Below are 19,359 nucleotides of genomic sequence, written 5' to 3'. Positions count from 1 at the left end.
TGACGGTGATATCACATGGATAGACCTGGCGACGATTTTGATCTTTTTTGCGGAGGAGGGACGGGGGGGGGGGGGGGAAGTTGGGTAAAACAAAGCAAGAACCAGCTAGGAGACCCGGTGAACAACAAGCACGAAAACCAGGAAAACCAGGTGAACTAATTGCCGGACGGACCATTATTTTTTTGAAGGCGAGGGAGGGGGGAGGGGGTGGGTTGGGCAAACTTCTGGGGCATTAATTTGTTTTTCTCACCCTCAGGTAATGTATGACTTTTTATTGGTGGGAAATAGCTTGTGCAAGAATTGTTTTAACATCAAAATCAGGACCTAGATCGTAGCAAACGCTTGATATTTTTCCCATGGCACCCCTTGTAGGAATTTTATTTCCAGCAGTTGTTAATGTACAGAAATTTTTTTGGGGGGAGGGGAGGAATTTCACTCCCCCCCCCCACCTCAAAATAATGGTCTGTCTCTAAAAGAACAAAGACGAATAAAGACGAATCAGATGTGAAGAATGGGGACCACAACAACCCGTGAAAAACCAAGTAAACCACGTCATCAAGTGCACAAGGTGAACAAAGGAACCAGGTGCAAAAAGCAAGATCCTCTTCAGTTATCATTTTATTTCATCATCACGTGAAGTTCATTTTGTGAAACTTGAAAGTGAATTATCCAGCCTCATTTAAAAGAAAATTCATAATAGAATATTCCATCTCAATTTTCCCAAGCACAAAACCTTTAGATTACTTCTCGCACAAAAACACGTCGAAATAGATTTTTACAAAACTCTGTTCAATAACAAGCTTTGTTAAAAAAAATATTTATTGGTTACAAAGCTCAGGCCAATTCGATAGCTTTGCCTCGTCGATCAAAGCCCACAGTAAAATTGACAACACATATATTAACATATTATACCTTTTAAATATTCCATTACAATTATTACATGAAATGACGTCACGTGACACTCAGTCACGTGACAGTTTAAGCGCTTGTCACTTTTAGAGGCTGTCGAGAACATACAAGTCACTCTTTCCCACCTCTCCTTACCAAGTCTGCGAAATTCTCCATTTATTTATGTTGGAAAAGTTGCTGTTTTATTTTGCCCTTATATACCATATACAAGTGTCGGAGCTTAGCGCTTAGCAACATCAGAAGCGTGAAGTAGCACCACCGTCGTTTGTTCCCCCGGATCTTACTCTTGTCTATTGTTGGCACGCAGAAACGGAAGAAACGAGCGCACTTCAGTAAATAGAGTTGAATGTTCGCGGATTAACTTAAGTTCATTTCATCCTCACGCAAAATTCACATGAACTTTTTTTTTTCCCTTAGCGCAATCTTCGGCAAATGCTCTTTGTTTCTCTTGTCCAAATAAGATCACCGAACGATGAAACGTTTTCTCCTTAGACAGTCACTGCACCATCATCGTGTGATTCCGTTTGAAAGACAGCGTTAAGTTGATCCAAATCACGAGTGTCAACTGCCCTGTGAAGCTCAGATCTGCCCATCAGTGAAAGAGTCATGCGCAGTGTGGACCAAATGTTATCTGACATCGTCGATACTGAGCCTCCTGGCCCAACTGTACCCTGGGTAATTAAAACGAGTGGTGAAGTGGGTCAGTAAATGAACGTTCCTTAAAAAAATTTAACACTTCAATGTGTGTATTGCACTTTTGTAGGGAACTGCACAAGTGCACCTGTGCTGCGCGTTCGACCGCTGTGTCGTTGCTACGACGAAACAATTTGCAACTTGGCAACCACTCTACCTAAAACCGCGGGCTGAAAATATTGTTTCAAACAGAATTTTGTTCTAAAATGATATTAGTCGCACAACTCGTGTTAAATTAAGGCAGCTAAACTGTTTTGCTACACTTATTTCGTATTAAACGCTGCAAATTGCAATATCTATTGTTCTTCGTTTTCTTACTCTGTCCGCAGTAATTCGCGCTTGTTCAAATTCCTCCCCCCCCCCCCCCCAGCCAAGAATTCATTCCGCTCCCCCCTCCCACCCTCGGTTTCATTTCGCTTGCTCCCGGATCTTAGCGAAAACAGAAATCTGTGAAAAGAATATTGCCTTCTCGTCAGCTTTCTTTTAAAAACTTCTTCACTGCCGTCCATATTTACCTTTCGTTGCATATTTAACGCCGTCAGCAGGTGATCCACTGCTTGTCTGTGAGCGTTCAGGTTTATGCAGCTAATACCCAAGTTATACCGACACCGAATGAAGCCGGGACTGAGATTCAGCGCATGTCTGTACGCATCGACCGCTTCTTCGCTGCGCCCGCCATTCGCTAGGGTAGCGCCCAGTCTGTTCCATAGCAAGGCATCGTTTGGCAAGGCGTGTAGCGCGGCCTGGAAGCAATCAACAGCTTTGTCGTACTCCCCTGACAGATTAAACAGGACGCCGAGACCAACCTGTTGGAGGAAGAGAACATGGAGTACATGTCAGGGTGCGAATACTTAGGTTACACACTTAGCTACCAAGTATTAAAAATACATCAACATTAAGTTTCGAAGGTAATCTGTACCACTCAGCCTGTTAGCATGATTGGTTCTTATCATTGTCTTTTTACCGATACAGCATGATCACGCGCGCTTTGTCCTTGAAAGGCCTTTAAAATACCTGAAATTGAAGATTTTTGGCCCGTGATCATTAAGACCGTGTATACAAATATTCAGGTTTTGAGTTTGGTGTTGCAAACGTTTTGCAAATATTTTTAACCTAACGCAAATTTCCACAACTTTGAGAAGTGCTCTGCAACTACTCCGGGCTTCTTTCGTTTGCGTTGTTACAGAGACTGTACAGAGTAACAGGGTACTTGCCTGCACGTTGGAGTCAATATCTTTCTCTGGAGCTCTTTGTGCAGCGGTGATGTAAAGCTCTTTAATCTCATTGTACATCTCCGATGACATCATGGATGACGTCACAAGCCGCGACCGCGCGCCGCCCTCTGCTCCCGCAGGCTCATTCGGTACCAGGTCCATGTATCTGACATGAGAGGTTAAATAGAGTTTTTAGTTTTTAGTAGTAAACTAGTTGGGTAGAAAGCTGCACAGTTCAGATGTAGTGAAACATTCCCACTTACCGAGGATTTGCTTTTAACCAAGCTTTTAAAGTTTGACAGGCCTACAAAAGAATTTTTTTAAATTAATGAATGAAAGGACAGAACTGTATAAACAGCGACTTGCTCCAGATAATCAAGGGATAAAAAGCCTTCCTTTTGTAAAGAATAAATCTATCTTCAGAGAACGTCTGCGTACAATTTCAATTTCAGTTACAATTTTAATTTCAATTTCAATTACAATTTCAGTCCGTCGAATGTGACGCAAAAACAGAAAGCACGAGAAAAAAAAATGGCCGCTCGAAAGCTGGGGGCGCTTCGCTTCTCGCCCCCAGATTTCGCACGACAATTTTTTTCTCGCCCTTTTTTCGCGTCACACTCGACGGACTACGTAAAAGAGGTACTACTCGTAGTCTACATTAACTGTCACCTGCGATTGCATGGATTCGTTGGTGTAGCTCACAGCCAGAGCCATGAGTGTCGTTAAATTATCTGGCTGCTTTTCGAGACACCTACAAAAGACAAATTTACAAGTGAACTGTACTGCACCGTACTGCTCAGACTCAACAGGAAGGACTTGAAGATTGTTGTGGCGGCTCTGTTGCCGATGAAACAAAAACAAACAGATACACTTACTTATTCAATGCTATTATAGCAGCTAAATCTTGTTCATTTTCTGCTTGGCTTGTTCCTAAATACTGCCATGCCTGCAACAAAGGAGGACATTACAGGTAAACATAAGATCCGATAATACAGTAACTCAGCAAAGCAAACCAAAGAAATTGAGACCTGTCTTTATGAGGCAAGATGCTTCCCTTTAAGTGCCCAGGTCCTTTCTTGGGGGTCTCAATGGGGTTTAACCAATAGCCGTAAGAGGACCAAAAATTTAACCGTTAGGCGTAAAAAAGCTTAAAATTTAACCGTTGTGTAAAACAAATTGAAAACAGTTAACCGTAAAAAAAGTATTAGCGCAAATTTAAGGTCTCAAATGTCTTGTAAAGAACTCCATTTGCGTATCATGATGATGATTTAGCTGTTGAATCGGAAGAACTGGTCATTAGTAGAGCGGTGATAACGAGGTCAGGGAGCCTGGCAGGTCAAGGCGTGGACACCTCACTTTGATGTTTAAGAGAGGGTAAAGCTGTAAGGCTCACCAAAAATGTAAAAAGAAGCATGATAATCATCATGTCAAAAGAACAACAAGAACAACATCTTCATAACGCCTAACCACATACAGGCAAATATACAGTCGAACCTCCTGTAAGCGACCACCCAAAATATGAAGCCTAGGAGGTCGCCTACGGGAGGTGGTCGCTTACGAGAGCTTAGACCATATTGGGTCAAAATTTTGCCTCATCAGCATATGGTAACTGCAGAGACTTACCCCATGCACCAATGCCCATCTGAACCCATGTGACAACTTTTAATTGGCAGCCATTTATGAAAAAGGTGTATATACGTCCTTGGGGGTCAAAAGTTTAATAGCACTCTACTGCGCCTGCATATGTTGTTGATGCTTGTGCTAGTGAAAACCACCCTAGCCTTAACAAAACACCGAACGTTTTCCACTATTTAGCCATCTTCAGTTTATAACAGGGTTAAAACTTGGAAGTCATATTTCGGGTATTGTTTGGACCAACAAAATATTACCTCGTCTCAGACATTTTTTTTTCGGTCCCATGGTATAGAGGAACGTTTTAATGAGGTCAAAATCACAAAGCTTCACAAGGTAAAACTTATCTTACGATATTGATGATCTTACCTCGGCATGCTCTGGTCTCTGTTTCACCTGAAAAACAGCAAGAGACGACAACGTAAAGTTTTTTCCTCACAATAGGTTTTGCCTTGTCACGCTATCTTCGGAGAAAAGATTGCGTGACGCGCCAAAAAAAGGTCTTCATGGGATAGAGGCTATTCTTTGGGCTGTCACGCAGTGAAACCGCGTTGCGCGATGAGTGTTGTGAGGGGAAATATATACCTATAAGATAAAGAGAAAACGGTTTATAGTTTTAACAAAATGTTATCCTGCATCAAGGTAACTTCAGCCATGGTAATGAGAAATAGGATGTACATCACTGGATCGGATCTGACAGGATTTAATCCAACATGAATACACTGCCAAAATGGTTCCCTAAGGTGAATGGTCACACGCAATCAATACCATTAAAACAAAATTGTGAAAGAAATTATATGGTGTGTGTTATCTTCGGTTACTGAAAAGCACATAAACCAACGCTTGGAATCACATTCCTCTTACCTCTGCTTCAAATAATAAAATAGCACTTATCAAGTCTCCTTCTTTAAGCTTTTTCAGTCCCTCTTCAAAAGGATTAGGATGATCCAGTAAGGGATTGTCCTCTTCAAACTTATATTCCTAAACAAAACATGATCGCACGTAGGTATTAGATAGTGGTGTGCACATTATTACTGTGAGTGAATGAGCCATGACATGCAAAATAGAAATAACCGTAAACGAAGGAGGATTTTTTCCTTGATCAGTCCGGAATATCCCGATAAATTAGGGCATCTGTGATGTCACGAAACTCACGTTTCAACCAGTGAGAATGCGTGGGCGCAATCCATTCAACCAAAATTTCCGGGCTGAGGTTCGAAAATTTCTTGCTGTCGAATGGATCGCAACGGGTCCGGACGGTCTCGTTCCATTCCACTCGCAAAACGAGTTTGATCACTGTTGCTCGTACTAGAGATGACGATTTCGACGGTGATATCAATGATATTGTGTGAGCTGTTTCAAGCGTAGTATTATTTTGAGCGGACCGTTCCCGGATTCCCAGATATTTACCGTATGAGTTCAAACACCACTTTCGAATGACGAAAAGAATATTCCAAATTCTCTCGGGAAATAAATCGTCTTTAAGAGCCGTTAACAGCCAAAACATACACTTGGCTTGCGAAGCAGCTCCAGAGCTGTTGTAACTGCACGTGGAAGTACGAGTAACACCGATAAATCCGCTGTTAACAGTCCATAAAAGCTGCATAATAAGTGTTTTCCTCCATGACAATACCGAACAGCGAGGTACTGGGATTGAGAACGGGTCGGAATGGTCAAATGGAACCGGTCCATTTCGATCGGACCGGTCCAACCGAGAAAAGTGGTCCACCTATTGGTCCACCTCGAAAGGGGGGCCGATTTTTTCGAAACTTTTCCGGTTGGACCGAACCGATCCATTCAGTTTTAGACCGAAATTTCCGGAAATTTTGGTTGAATGGATTGCGCCCCGTGTTTTGGTTGGAGTGTTGTGTTTCACAACAAACCAAGGGATTCAAGATGGCGGACAAAGAGAGTCGCGAATACTTTCCAATGCCATGAATGCGGGCGTTCAGGAGGTATATATTTATCTCGAATTGAGTTGAATACTGTTCAAATTATAAAATAAAAGGAAAGTTTGGGTTCGCGTTCCATATCACAGACAATTCTGCCCAGATAACGATTATCCTCGCACCGAAGGAAGCACTACGGAACGCAATACGGGCCATGTTTGACGAGCTGCTGTTATCATTCTTTGGAAAGAGACCGTACAATCGGTAAGCATCTTTACTCTGCATTTTTCTAAGCACAGAAATGATCGATATGAGAATTGAGGCTTTCCTCTTATCTAGGGATTATCTGGCCGAAATCGACAGCACGCGCGCGTTCTTATATGCCAGCAAAGATTAATTTTAAATGTCCAAAATGTTATACGTTTTGGCTAAATCGAGGAAATGAAATCATTATTAAAACATAATTTTCAATATCGCATACGAGTGAGAAATTCTTGTTCTTTTATACAAAATAAACTATCCAAAATTTTAGTGTTGTCAGATGCATGGATAGTCAAAAATTCTGTTAATATATCTTTTGTAAATCTGAAATTTCTCCATTTTGGTATTTATTTCGAATATTTCTTTTATCTATTTGTTACTGTGCTAAAAGATATCATGCCTGTTTTCCACATTTAAATTATGAAAACTTACATACAATTGATGACTTTCACAAGTTATTTACCCAAAAATATCAAAATATAATTCCTGGACAGGTTGACAAGGGAGCATTCACAATCCATCCACATGTCCCAAGGTTTTATTATATATTTATTTAAAGTATACAAAACAAATTCAGTCTTGAAAGTGAAATCCATTTTATTTTATTCACTCTTTAGGTACTCTCGACCTTGAATTTGCCTCTTGGCAGAATGCAGGACCTGTAACAAATCACAAGCGCTTAGAAGATTATTACATTGCTTACAGATGTCAATATTATTACAAATGTATTTTTCGTTTTAAAATATGAATTTATTTTGAATGTAGTTACTACATTAGTCTCGCTAAATAAGACGGTACCCTCAAGTGGTCTAATGACTCTTATGTTTTCTATTTTTTATTACATATTCTTAACCAACCTGATATGTTTCCTGTTCACAACCAATTAATGTTTTGCATTAGTTTCACAATTAGCAATGTTCAACACTCGACACTACACTCTAAACTCTTGTACCTTTTCAGTCTTTGCTTTCATAAAAATTATCTTACAAAAATATTACTTTCTGGTACATTCAAGCTTCATGGGGAGGTGAAAAGAATCATCATCTACTAAGAACAGCTGTAATGTGTATAGTTTTTTAAAAATGCCAAAAAAAGAGTACAATGCCCCCTACAAACCTTAACTTACATGTTTGCATGGCCCTCAACGTCTGGCAAATGAGCACAAACAATCTCTCTACCCTTTGTGCCATTCCTTGGGATACTGATTGCATCCATTTACAGGGAATCACTGCACTACCCCTGGCCTGTCTGTTTCGCTGCCACGTCTGTGCTGAAGGTGGTTTTCAACAGGCTGCTGACTCTCCAGTGATACAACTGGGGTGCACATTCGGTGAATCCACCAAAACAGAGACCTTGTTCAATTTCGTCCGCGTACTTAGCGACGTCTTCTTTCCCCTCTTTTCCCTTTGTTTTTTCCCCAAAAATTCGGCAAAGTGCCTCGAGCAGTCGAGTATGCTCTTCCATGTACTTAAGAGAGAGAAATTGAAAACAACTGTCATAAAAATGAAGGAACGATGCATTACTCAAGCCTTATAACAACAGCGGTTCAGGTACACTTGTAACGCCTCAAATTCAAAGAGAGTTTACAAAATATCGGCGTTGTTTACAAACGTGTAATTTGGCATGATGAAACTTTAACAACACTAGAACCAGTAAAAAACATACACAGCTCAATGAAAAATACGTAAATACTAGAAAATAACGCATACTCTTTACTAACCTTAATATTTGGCCACAAAATCGCGTCTACATCGTCGCTTGACACCAAAAAAACTCAATGATTAGGAGACAGTCAACGTTTTCCCACTACCAAAATGGCCGCTTATTCTTCTACTCAACGTTTGGTCGCAAAAAGTCCTGGATAATGCTGGCCAGACTCTGTGCGAGACAGGAAACAACATATTTCCTTTGTCCGCATGAAAGGTCCGCCATTTTCCCTGCTAACAATAACTTCATGACGTCATGGCTGTCCTATTTTATCGGGATATTCCGGACTGTTCTAGGTTACAGTCAGAAGAACTACTACAAGGAGGTAGTGAATCCATAAATTTTTCATCTCTTGTGACAGTGTAATTCTCAAACGTTTGGTGCTAAATTTTTTTATGCATAAGGAGGAAGAGGGGGGAGGATTTAGCCACTGAAAACCTGATATGACACCAGCAAGAGAAATGATGAATATCAAAATCTTAAATCAAGACTCGTCTTGCACCTTGTTTAGTGTTGCATCGCTTTCACTGTACCAAGAGTGAGCATCTTCTCCATCACGTCTGAAAAAAACAAGCGCACATTATAATTGGACCCCTACCTTGTTCATCTTAACTACTGTAGACTCGAAGAACATATGATCTCAAGAAACACTGGAAATATCGCGCGAGCCTGTCACGTGAGATATGTAAAATTATGCGCAGAATTAATTAATGATAAATGCAAACAAATGCAGGGCAACTTCCCTGAAAACTCGATATAGATGTTCAGTGATGTCCTTGTTGTAGGCGCAGTTGTGTTGTAATTAGTTCAATGGGTTCCGCGATGAAGCGGTTCGGATTTTTAAAAGTCCTACCAGGGGTCAATATGCTGTGTTCCTGGGCAAGATGCTTTATTCTTACAGTGTGTCTCTCTACCGAGCATTAGAAAATGTAATTTGTGATGATCTTAAATTAGCATAAATTACTATTTTGCCGGCACGGACCAGAGGGCTGGGTACGGGTTTGAGGTGCGCAGTGTATAGTGGGATTTGAGTTTGTAATCGGTGACAGTTGGCGAGGTGAGACATTCTATGGCCAGCCTTTGCCGTGTTTAGGTTAAGTTTGGTTTTCTTTTAATAATATCATCAGTTGTAACCCACTATTGTACGTTTATTTAGTTCTCTTATTGCTATTATATCGCTGTATAAAGCCTTAGGTTTATTACTCTACAGTACTGATGTTAACTGAGGATACCCTAAAACCCCGAGGGTTGCACCACTGCCTTGGTCGGGGGTACACGTTCCCAATTTTCTCCACTTGCTGGTTTTAGGGTTTTCGTGTCCGGCTTTGGTGCACTTAGCAATTGTCTTTTTATTCATAGCTTGTATTATATGCTGAGATGGAATAAACGGGACGATGGCTTGGCTGGCCAACGCAACCAATTTAATCACTGTCTAGTGTCCGGATGTGTAGTGGAGGCAAAATTGGGGTATGGTGTGTGGGGTGTGGGGTGTGGGGTGTGGGGTGTGGGGTGTGGGGTGTGGGGTGTGGGGTGTGGGGTGCGGGGTGTGGGGTGTGGGGTGTGGGATGTGGGGTGTGGGATGTGGGGTGTGGGATGTGGGGTGTTGGGTGTGGGGTATGGCGTATGGGGTATGGGACATGGGGAGATACCTGTACTACCTGTGGTAGTAAAAATAGAATCCATCCAGAGTGTATAGAAATACTTCTAACGCCAGTCTGTTTAATAATTACCCGCAAGCAAATCATCTTAGAAGGGATAAAAATCCAGTCACAGTTCATGAAAAGGTAAGGGAATGGACCACGCAGGAGAGGACAAAGTTCGAGCCACTTCACGGGATTGGAGGAGCCAGGAAGCTCATACCTGAAGAAATCCTCTGAGAGCGGGAGGTATGGTGATCATTGTGACTCCTGGCTGGTTCCTCGGACAAGACAATGTACGCTCATAGTGTCTCTCTTCCCAGGTGTATAAATCAATACCAACAAATTTAATGTAGCATCCACAGAAACCGGGATAATTATAAGCTGCAGTGGTATCAACTACTCAGCCTGCACAGACGTTATCTTTGACCTTACTCCACTGAGGGAAGTGTACGCTGGTATGGGTTCAAAACGCAAAGCTTTAGGTCACGATACAGTAACTATTGCTTACCTGACTAAGTCATCCCACTCTCCCTCTAGATGGTCCCAGAAATCTACATCAGACTGGAAAATATTTAAATCTGTAATTAGGGTTTGAGCTCTTCTCATAATACCATGCACCGTACAGGGCAACCTGTATTAACAAGTCACGGTCTACAGGTAGCCCCTTAACAGAGAGCACAGACAGCCCAACTTGAGAATAAAGAGTAGGGACTTGAAGGGGATAGAAAAGGAAGCTCTAGATAGCGATGGTGCAACAAAACGAACCCGTTTTACTAACAAAACAACCGTATTTATACCATCTACAAAAACACCTCTGTCTTCCTTGAACAAGCTATTATAAATCAAATCTTTGTAACACAGAGCATCTTAAAAGCAGGGGAATCATTCAAGCTACGTTCTCTTTGTTCCGATACAACTCTTATACTTAGGCTTCATTACCAACCAACTGTTCTGGAGAGGAACGAGACAGGGCTCGAGAAAGCGGTGACAATTCAGCCTGCTTTGCAATGGGTAACCATGATTTACCCAACAAATGCCAGAAAACTGTTTCGCCAAAAAAACTTATGCAACAAAACTTTTGAGGAACTTTCATACAGGCTTTTTTCAGGCTGGCTTCCCAAAGAATAATTTAGTTGAAATGATGATAGCGACATTAAAACCATTGTCTCAACTGATACCTTTTGTACATTTGCGACTGATGTGAGTTCCTTGACCCACTCATCTGCTTCAGTTGCTCTGAATTTCTCGTACTCGTCAATCCACTCGCCTGCAGCTTCAGTATTTTCATCTACTTCCTGACCTGTCTTGGCATCAACTACCTGTAAACAGTAAAATGGCAAATTAAATCTCAGTACATGTCATATTTCACTGAGTATGCGCCAAGCTTAATGCAGGACAACTACAACTTGTGTCAAGTCAATAGCTATGAACTGGTCTGAAAACGAAACCTTCAGCTGTTATTTTGGCTTTTCGTTTTATTTGTGGTCTGTAGCTTGTATAAGCTAAAATATTCACCAACTGCAAAACTGGCGCCGAATTTAAAGCCACGTCCACACTACGGCAGAGAAATTTAAAAACGGCGTTTTCACTCTGAAAACGCACCAATTGTTTTCCGTCCACGCTACGCCGGAGAAATCTGAAAACACAACAATCATTGGTCACTTTGGATTTTTCTTTGAGGAAAACCCGTTTAGAGAAATCCCACCATCATCATGACGTCATCGCTTTCGAAAAGCTCCGTTTTCAAAACTTTTTCCGTCTACACCAAAACGCAAAGCCGGCGTTTTGAAATTCCTCCGGTTTGAGAAGCGTTTTCGAAAAGCTCTGTTTTTGTGGCAGATAAGTGTGGACGGTAGACCTAACCGTAGAAATAAAGCTGTGTATTTTGCCCCCAAATAACAATTTTTAGGTTACAACAGTTGGCTCAGGCTACTTTCATACCTTGACTATTTTTAATTTATCAGATTCTCCCAACTAGCACTACAAGTAAATGTATTCACACCAGTAAGGAGAATTTGTTTGTTCAAATCCGTGCTTAAATAAAGTATTCAACTCTTGAAAGCCATTATCAGGTTTTTGCTCTCACTGATTTTTTAGTAACTTTGCCTTCAATTAAAGAACAAAAAATGCCAAGACCAGTTTGATAGCTCTAAGAATTTACATAACTGAAACAAATTGTAAAATGCAAAGACTGAAAGAAGTGAACATGCCTTGTTGTTTTCAATTGTGTATTCCCCATCTCTTAGTTTCTTTACAAACTTCATAAACTGGAAAGAAAAACACCAAGAGAAACGAAAAATTCAGCATGACGATTGATTGGCAAGAGAATTCTCCTTACTGTTTGTAAAACCTCTTCTGTGATTACCCTTAGGAGAATTTAGTCTTATGATCGAGCTTAAATCGTAAAAGACATCTATAGTTACAATATTATAAGCTACATGTGGCAATGCTTCGCGAACTCATTAATAATTCACAAAATTTACACTAACAAAATCATAACCATGATGGTTTTTGGATATCTGATCTTAATTGGTGTAAATAGTTTTCCGTTTTCTCCTTTGTTTTCGTTTCGATTGAGAAGATATATCAAACATGAAAGACAGTGTTTGACCACATTTCCACACACCCTGAAGTTCATCAAAAATTCTCTGCTGCACGTCGTATTCTCAACTCTCTTCTCAGCGTTTGGAAATGTGGTCAAACACTGTCTTTCATGTTTGATATATTACGTCAAACACCGTCTTTCTTGTTTGATGTGCAGTATTTAATTACGTGAAAAATTAACAGGAATTAAAAGGAGAGTCAGTATAAAAAAAAACAAGCCCGCATGACAGCTTGACTGTTCTACCAATATTTTCTTCTTGAAGCCAACAAGCTTTTGTAAAGTCTGCTCCAAATTCCCCAATTGCCATTTCCCAACTTGCATGCTGGTTGTTGGTTATTGGAAAAGTTTCAACAAATTTCTCAAGTTTCCAAAATTTGAATTGCATTGGGTTGCAGGTTATGACATTTTTGTGGTCTATAATCAGATTGACCATAGCATGTGACCAATGAACACGCAATAATTCTTTCGGTATCATAAGTGATAGCCATAACATCACTGAGGGGGGTTCCACATTACTCAAAACAGAACTACTGTACATTGAAATGAGCATAAAATCAATCAATGTAATAACCTTGGAGTTTGCAAATTTTGGATCACCCGCATTTTCAAGCAGCTCCCCAGCAGTCTTGGAAAGTTCAGCATTTTCACTCTCTTGCTTGTACTCATTCACCCTGCAAAATAATCAAAAATGATACCTCGTTGATTCCCTCTGTCATTTTTGGCTTAAAAAACAAACATATACAGTCAGTATATTCTATTCAGTTATGTCCTATAATGGCTTGCTACAGCGAGATGAACATATTATATGTCTTATATACAACACCAGCAGAGATTTCCTTTCCGATGGAGTTGATCAAATTGTCTTTTGGAACACTAGCTAAGGATAGTCCATTTTAAAACTTTTACTTATTTTAATCATTTTAATCAACCCAAGATCAAGAATAAAATACATAATCTCGAAATAACAATTAGCCTTCCCTATCATGATATCTGCGCCCCCCCCCCCCCCAAAAAAAAGAAATCAACAAAATAGATTGCAAACCGTAAACATTAAGGGGTTGCAATTTTTATGATTTATAAGTAACAAAGCTGCGATCTCTTCTCTGAGAAATATTATCACCATGCTAATAAACTTATGCATCACACAATAAAGCTCAAGGCCTTATGTGATACCTGGTCACGAAAGAGATAGGTGAAGGTGATAAAGAGAGTTATCAAACTAACCATGATGCATCATCAAGAGCTGCATGTCCCATGTCGCTGTTGAGAAAAACAGGGAAATCACATGTGGTAAGTTATTGGTTCAAGCTACTATTAAATTAATGTTTTAATCAGTAATAATCATAACTAACTGCCAGAGGGATTCAAGCAAAGGAGGGGCTGCCTGGCAAAGATCACATGGCAGCATATGGTGGAGAAGGAAGCGAAGCAGATGGGAAAGACCTCAAGGGACATTCAAGTTATGGCAAATGACCAGCAGATGTGGAAGGATTGCGTTGCTATGCTTCATGGCACCAAGGCATAATGGGCATAAGTGAGTTAATCATAATTAGTACTAGAACGAGTTATTGCCTGGACTTGCTGAAACTACTCTTGGATTCCTGTTTAGGTTAATGGACGTTCAAGAGTTTTGCCTAGGTACAAGGTATGTATCATTCATTTAACATGTACATGTAGCTCTTAAAAGTTAAGCCTTTTCTTGAACACCGAGACATTGCCACCAAAACCCAGATGAGTATTTATCATTTACTAATAAAATAAATAATGAACACACAGCAACAGGGTTCATTAATTAACAGTCAAGTACGTACCTGACATGCTCTAAGTACTCAGCAGCCCACTTGGTCGGCACATCATGAAAACCTGGCACAGTTCAAAGTTACTCTGTTACAGGGCATGATTGCCCAAAACCTGATTAAAGCTATTCTACATGTACCTTGGATAACTGGATTGTAAACATAAAATAGTTTTGTATTGGTTTTCACTGCTAGTTCTTTCATGCCTGGTTGCTTTGTCTGCTGACTTAGATGTAAAATGTGGCACTCAATTTCTTTGAATTGCTAACTGAGTTACATGGACATTGTATAGGGCAAGACTTCTTACTTGATCAAATTCTTATCTACCTGCTCTTGGCTGGAACCTTGCCTCCTGTTCATATTCTTTGGACCACTCTGCAATAAAGAGATCACTTTCAAACAACTTTAAACAGGAAGTCTTCACAAGGTAGCACTGGGAAAAGAGCATCTTAATTTAACTTTTAGTTAGTATACATAATTAAACTTGAAGTTAGTCAGATCTAGTTTTTCCACCTAATGAATTACTCAACATGATCTAATCAAACAAGAATGTACTCAGTATTTAAGAGAGTATATGTTGAGTGACAATTAAGTCTTGAAATTACCACATGACAGACAGTCATAATAGCCTTTAATTTCATACACAAACAAACCAACTGAAAGGGTACGATAAGTTTTACTTATTTGTCCTACAATGCAGGGCACACATTCTCATAACAGTACAATACTGCACTTATTTCCCTTTCAGTCAACTAACATTAACACCTATCTACCCCTCCCTACCTTCTGCTCGCTGGACCTCAGATGACATATACTCAGCGGCCCACTCACTTGATGCCAGATCAGCAATGCCTGGAGCTAATAATCCACAAATAAACAATTAATATTCAAAAACAGATGCAAATGTGATATAGGTTCTTGCTGTTTGCGCTTGGGATCTATCCTGCTTTTCCTTGCACACCAACTCCTCATTATTATTCAGAAGAGACTCTTTAGTTAATGAATTTGTTGACAGATTGACAGGTGGTTGTCCAATCAGTATTTCTCATTTCTCAGAAGCAGGAATTTTTGAATAACAAAAAACCACAGCAGGGCTGAAAAAAATTGAATTCCAGCTTGCCAGGGACATCTCTTTCTAGTCTTAGTTTGCTCTTTTAATGATTTCGTTGGCAGATGACTTGCCTGGTCCACTGAAAATCGGGCAAGTGGGAATGAAAAGTTGCTCGCCCAGAATGAAAATCTACTTGCCCCAGGTGACTGGATGTTACTTTTTTTGACCACTGCTCAGTCTTTAGGACTCATTTTTTCCCCTTTCTTACCTCACTCCCTTCTTGTTTCTTTCCCTAATTTGCACAATTTGAACTTTTCTAATTACGCTCAGGACTTCAGGAAAAAAAAAAAAACAACTACTCGATGCCAATTTGGCTTCATAGTTTTCTTTATTAAAAGTTTTGTCCTTTGGAGGCCCCCTCCCCATCAGAATTTCCAATAACCTTCCTTGGGATGAATTAATAGGCTGGATATTTTCTCAAACTGCACATTAAAGAACCCATATGTCCGAGTTAAGATCACACACCTCTAACTGGAGTATGATGGAGGTTTCTTTGTTCAATTTCTTTCATTTCATGGAGCAAGTCACCCATGCGAAAGGACTGTGGAGGCGCATGTGTCCTTGGATCACGAAGAAACTCTGACACCAACTAAAAACAAGTTAGACAAGAAAGTTACTAAAATTTAAGAATGAACTTCCAGAGATGTTTTCTCCCAAACATTTATCCTCTATGAGGTTCACATACAGTTTTGAAAAAAATTGGAAATCAAAAATATAATTATGCATTTTCTTATAAATAAGTGACTGTTGTTTTGTAAAGAACAGCTCAGAAGATTTTCACAGTATCAAAGATATTATATTTAGTATATTTTAATCACAGTCAAATACCTCTTCTTCACGGGCTTCATGAAAAGCTCTTTCACCCTGCAAAATAAAATCAAACTGTGAAAATAAGAAATAATTGCTGCTGTAGCAAGTATGTGAAGCTTACGTTTCCATGGTCTGACGTAAGCCTCATAATTAAACCTGCTACATACAGTGGTATAACTTTCATTGTCTTTATCAGCCTAAAGTGCTCACCAGTTCATTACATGTCCAGTGTAGGTGTTTTAAATTAAATATGTACAGCATCTTTGAATCTATTTGCCAAAGTGTCCAGTGCAATCACATAAACCATATTGAAAACTTTTTTTCAACAGCCTACCAATTCTCTTGGAGGTCCAAATCTGTCTTGCACCAGACCTTCCTGTTGGCAAAAGAAATAAACAAATTAAGCTAAGAGTTAAAATCTCTAAGCGTGAAAATAAGGATAAAACTTCACTTTCTTTGTCTTTATACACTAATAGCAATCATAGAAGCATCTTTGTGCACCTTAGACGGTATAGAGAGAACCTGAAGTGAGCTGTGAAACAGGAGTTAAGAATAGAGGAGCAAGCAGTTATTTGATTTTTCCATTATGAAAATGTCCCAGGATGACAACGTAAAGGAATGAGGTTCAAAATGTTGTTTATAGCTGAGTTCTAGCAGCCCTTTGGAGCACCATAACTGTAGTCCTCAATAGAACAACGTGCATGCACAGAGATAGAAAACATTACAAGCCAGCTCTTTTTCAAGGTCAACATGGTTAGTGGCATAAATCGTGGGTGACAGCACCCTACAATGACAACCACGTGGCTGCCACACTCCAGCCAATAGGTCGACCGAGACATGCAGCCTTGGTTTACAGCAGAGAGTTTTAATATTGGACATCTATGTTTTGGTCAACTGATACCTGTCAAAACAAATAAGGTAAGCAGTGGTGGAAAGCAGACCAGTTGGCTGAACTAGGGGCTGAAGGAGGGGCTCCCGAGAGACAACTCTAGCTTAGTGGTCAAAACACTCTGGTGACCTAACCATTCAGCCACACTGCCTCTCTCAGGTTATAACAACATTTTCTACTCGCCTACAAGTTTTTACAAATAACTCCTACATGTAAATGTAAAGGCTATGTCAATCTATACTTGGTACTCTGATAAGGAATTATTAGCATTTTGTCTGAGAAAAATACCCACACGAATCTCAGCTAATGAACAACATGCAAGGAAAATACTTTATAAAAAGAAAAAAAAAACTCTCACCTGGCGAAATGACTGATCTTGCGTGAAGTGTGTCACCAGCTTCATCAAAGGGTTTGCACTCCCACATTCCCCCTCTACCAAGTCACGCATTGCCATTTTGAACTGTCAGATGAAAATAAAATGTTGTGTCTACTGTGAATCACTGCCATCTGTCTTCCAACTGATGGTCTGTGCTTGAGTCGAATCCTGCCAGCTGTCTGTCCAACAACAGTTGGCCAACAGTCAACCGATAGATGGCCGACAGATGGCCGACAGTTGGTCGACAGGTGGCTGACAGATGGCCCACAGGGTTTTTTTTGCGAGCTTCTCTTTACAATTACCTGTAACTATGGGCATGGTTGTCATTAAGGGCCATGACCTACATCTATAACACCTATCATGGTTAAGTACGCTCAATGGGCCCTTAATGTTGCGACTGAACTTGCCAGTTATTGATATCAATATACATCGTATCCCCAAAGCAATAGGTTTGCTATGGATATGATGATCAAGCCACCAAGTGACTCAAAACATAACAACAGCCCTTAGAGGCATCAGTATCTGTGATACTCTGAGAACAGAAACTCCCTGTCATAAACAGAAATAACACAGATATTAACCGTGCCTTTAAAGATTTACTTTGGTAGGAGAAAGCATACACGGCCAAGGACAAGTTGGAGGAGGATGGTCGAAACTGAGCTGAACACCCTAAATTGCACCTGGGGAGTCTTCAAGAGAAAAGCACAAGACAGACAGGAGTGGAGGAACTTTGTTGCTGCCCTTAGAGCCAACGGGTGCACAAGGCAGTAAGTAAGTTGAGGGGTTACAAAAGCATGCGCTGTACTTTTCTACCACTTAGATATCATTAACAAAGAAGTAATGTAATTTGCTACATGTACACAAAGTAGGTAGCTTCTTTCCAGTTTCTTCCTCATTTGCCATACAATGTAGATGCTAATGTATTAATTGGCTGAAATCGTAAACTTGAGCCAATGTGTAGCAGCAGTTTCAGGAACTGTGAAAAGATTGTCAATTTTCCATTGGACAAAACATTTTAAATTTGATGCGTACATGACAAATGTAAGTCAGTTGCAAAATTGCCAATTGTAAATGTTTTAACCAATCACAGGAGAGCAGATATTGTTGCCAGTCTTCTAAACAGACAGCATTTTGAATCCCATCTGTCATGCATGCACTGTAAGCCTTAAACTGGTGCTAAAACTTGACAAGAGCCAGTATTTTTAATTCATTCATCCCTGATTGTGGACAGTTGCTGATCAAACCATTGAGTGGCTACAAGCAGAGGTTTCCTCTCGTCTCTCGCTGAACAGAAAGTGAAAGAAATCCATGTCTCACAGGGTAACAGTTATCAGAGCTGATCAACAGTCTTTTTACACATGTCTTGAGCTGACAGCATTATAAAATGTCAACTAAATAATAAAGAAGTAGGATTATCTTTTAAACCTTTTAAGATGATTCAGCATATTACTTTAGGATTTTAACTTATTCTCAAAAAATGGAAAAAGCGATCACCAGAAATTCCTCTGTACTCTCTGAGCCCATTCAAAGGGAATCTCGTAAAAAAGGATTCTTAAAGTTAATTTCACCAACTTCATGCAATAATGTTTGACACCTTTGACGTCACAACTTACCTTTGATGTTGGAATATCTGGCGAACACGTATTCACTGAGAGGTCTATAAAAATGTTTTAAAGCCCTGGGAACTGAACTACCACCTACAAGAATTCATTTAAAAGTCGCAATACCGAGCACAGTGAAGTCAATTGTGGTTATCCAAAACCATAATAATGTTAAAATAAAAAGCAACCAAAGTTCAAATATCCAAGCGCACTTTTTTGAAAACCT

General features: G+C 40.0%; 2 protein-coding genes across 5 annotated transcripts in view; one reads left to right on the top strand and one right to left on the bottom strand.

The window, feature by feature from the left end:
- LOC145481893 (uncharacterized) overlaps positions 1-19,359 on the top strand; it is a 287,663-nt gene that overhangs the window by 208,089 nt on the left and 60,215 nt on the right. The window lies entirely within an intron of this gene.
- On the bottom strand, positions 470-19,341 carry LOC145481806 (peroxisomal targeting signal 1 receptor-like). 4 transcript variants are annotated; one of them, XM_081460345.1, is made up of 22 exons: positions 19,146-19,341; positions 17,515-18,923; positions 16,602-16,643; positions 16,286-16,321; positions 15,923-16,046; positions 15,130-15,204; positions 14,674-14,721; positions 14,362-14,413; positions 13,775-13,810; positions 13,122-13,221; positions 12,152-12,212; positions 11,124-11,260; positions 10,454-10,506; positions 8,808-8,865; positions 5,313-5,429; positions 4,818-4,844; positions 3,692-3,762; positions 3,486-3,567; positions 3,080-3,120; positions 2,817-2,982; positions 2,118-2,408; positions 470-1,580 (listed from the first exon to the last, which is right to left on the bottom strand). In XM_081460345.1, exons 2-22 carry the CDS (start codon positions 17,608-17,610, stop codon positions 1,398-1,400), a joined length of 1,896 nt encoding a protein of 631 aa, XP_081316471.1. In that variant the 5' UTR covers positions 17,611-18,923; positions 19,146-19,341; the 3' UTR covers positions 470-1,397. The 4 variants fall into 4 exon arrangements, with proteins under 4 accessions (XP_081316471.1, XP_081316472.1, XP_081316473.1 ...); XM_081460346.1 differs by having other exon boundaries at positions 17,515-18,816; XM_081460347.1 differs by having other exon boundaries at positions 17,515-17,616.

The sequence above is a fragment of the Orbicella franksi genome, chromosome 3 (genome assembly GCF_964199315.1).
Source record: "Orbicella franksi chromosome 3, jaOrbFran1.1, whole genome shotgun sequence".
NCBI lineage: Eukaryota > Metazoa > Cnidaria > Anthozoa > Scleractinia > Merulinidae > Orbicella > Orbicella franksi.
The sequence above is the reverse complement of the archived record's forward strand: the minus strand, read 5'-3'. Positions and strand labels throughout refer to the sequence as shown.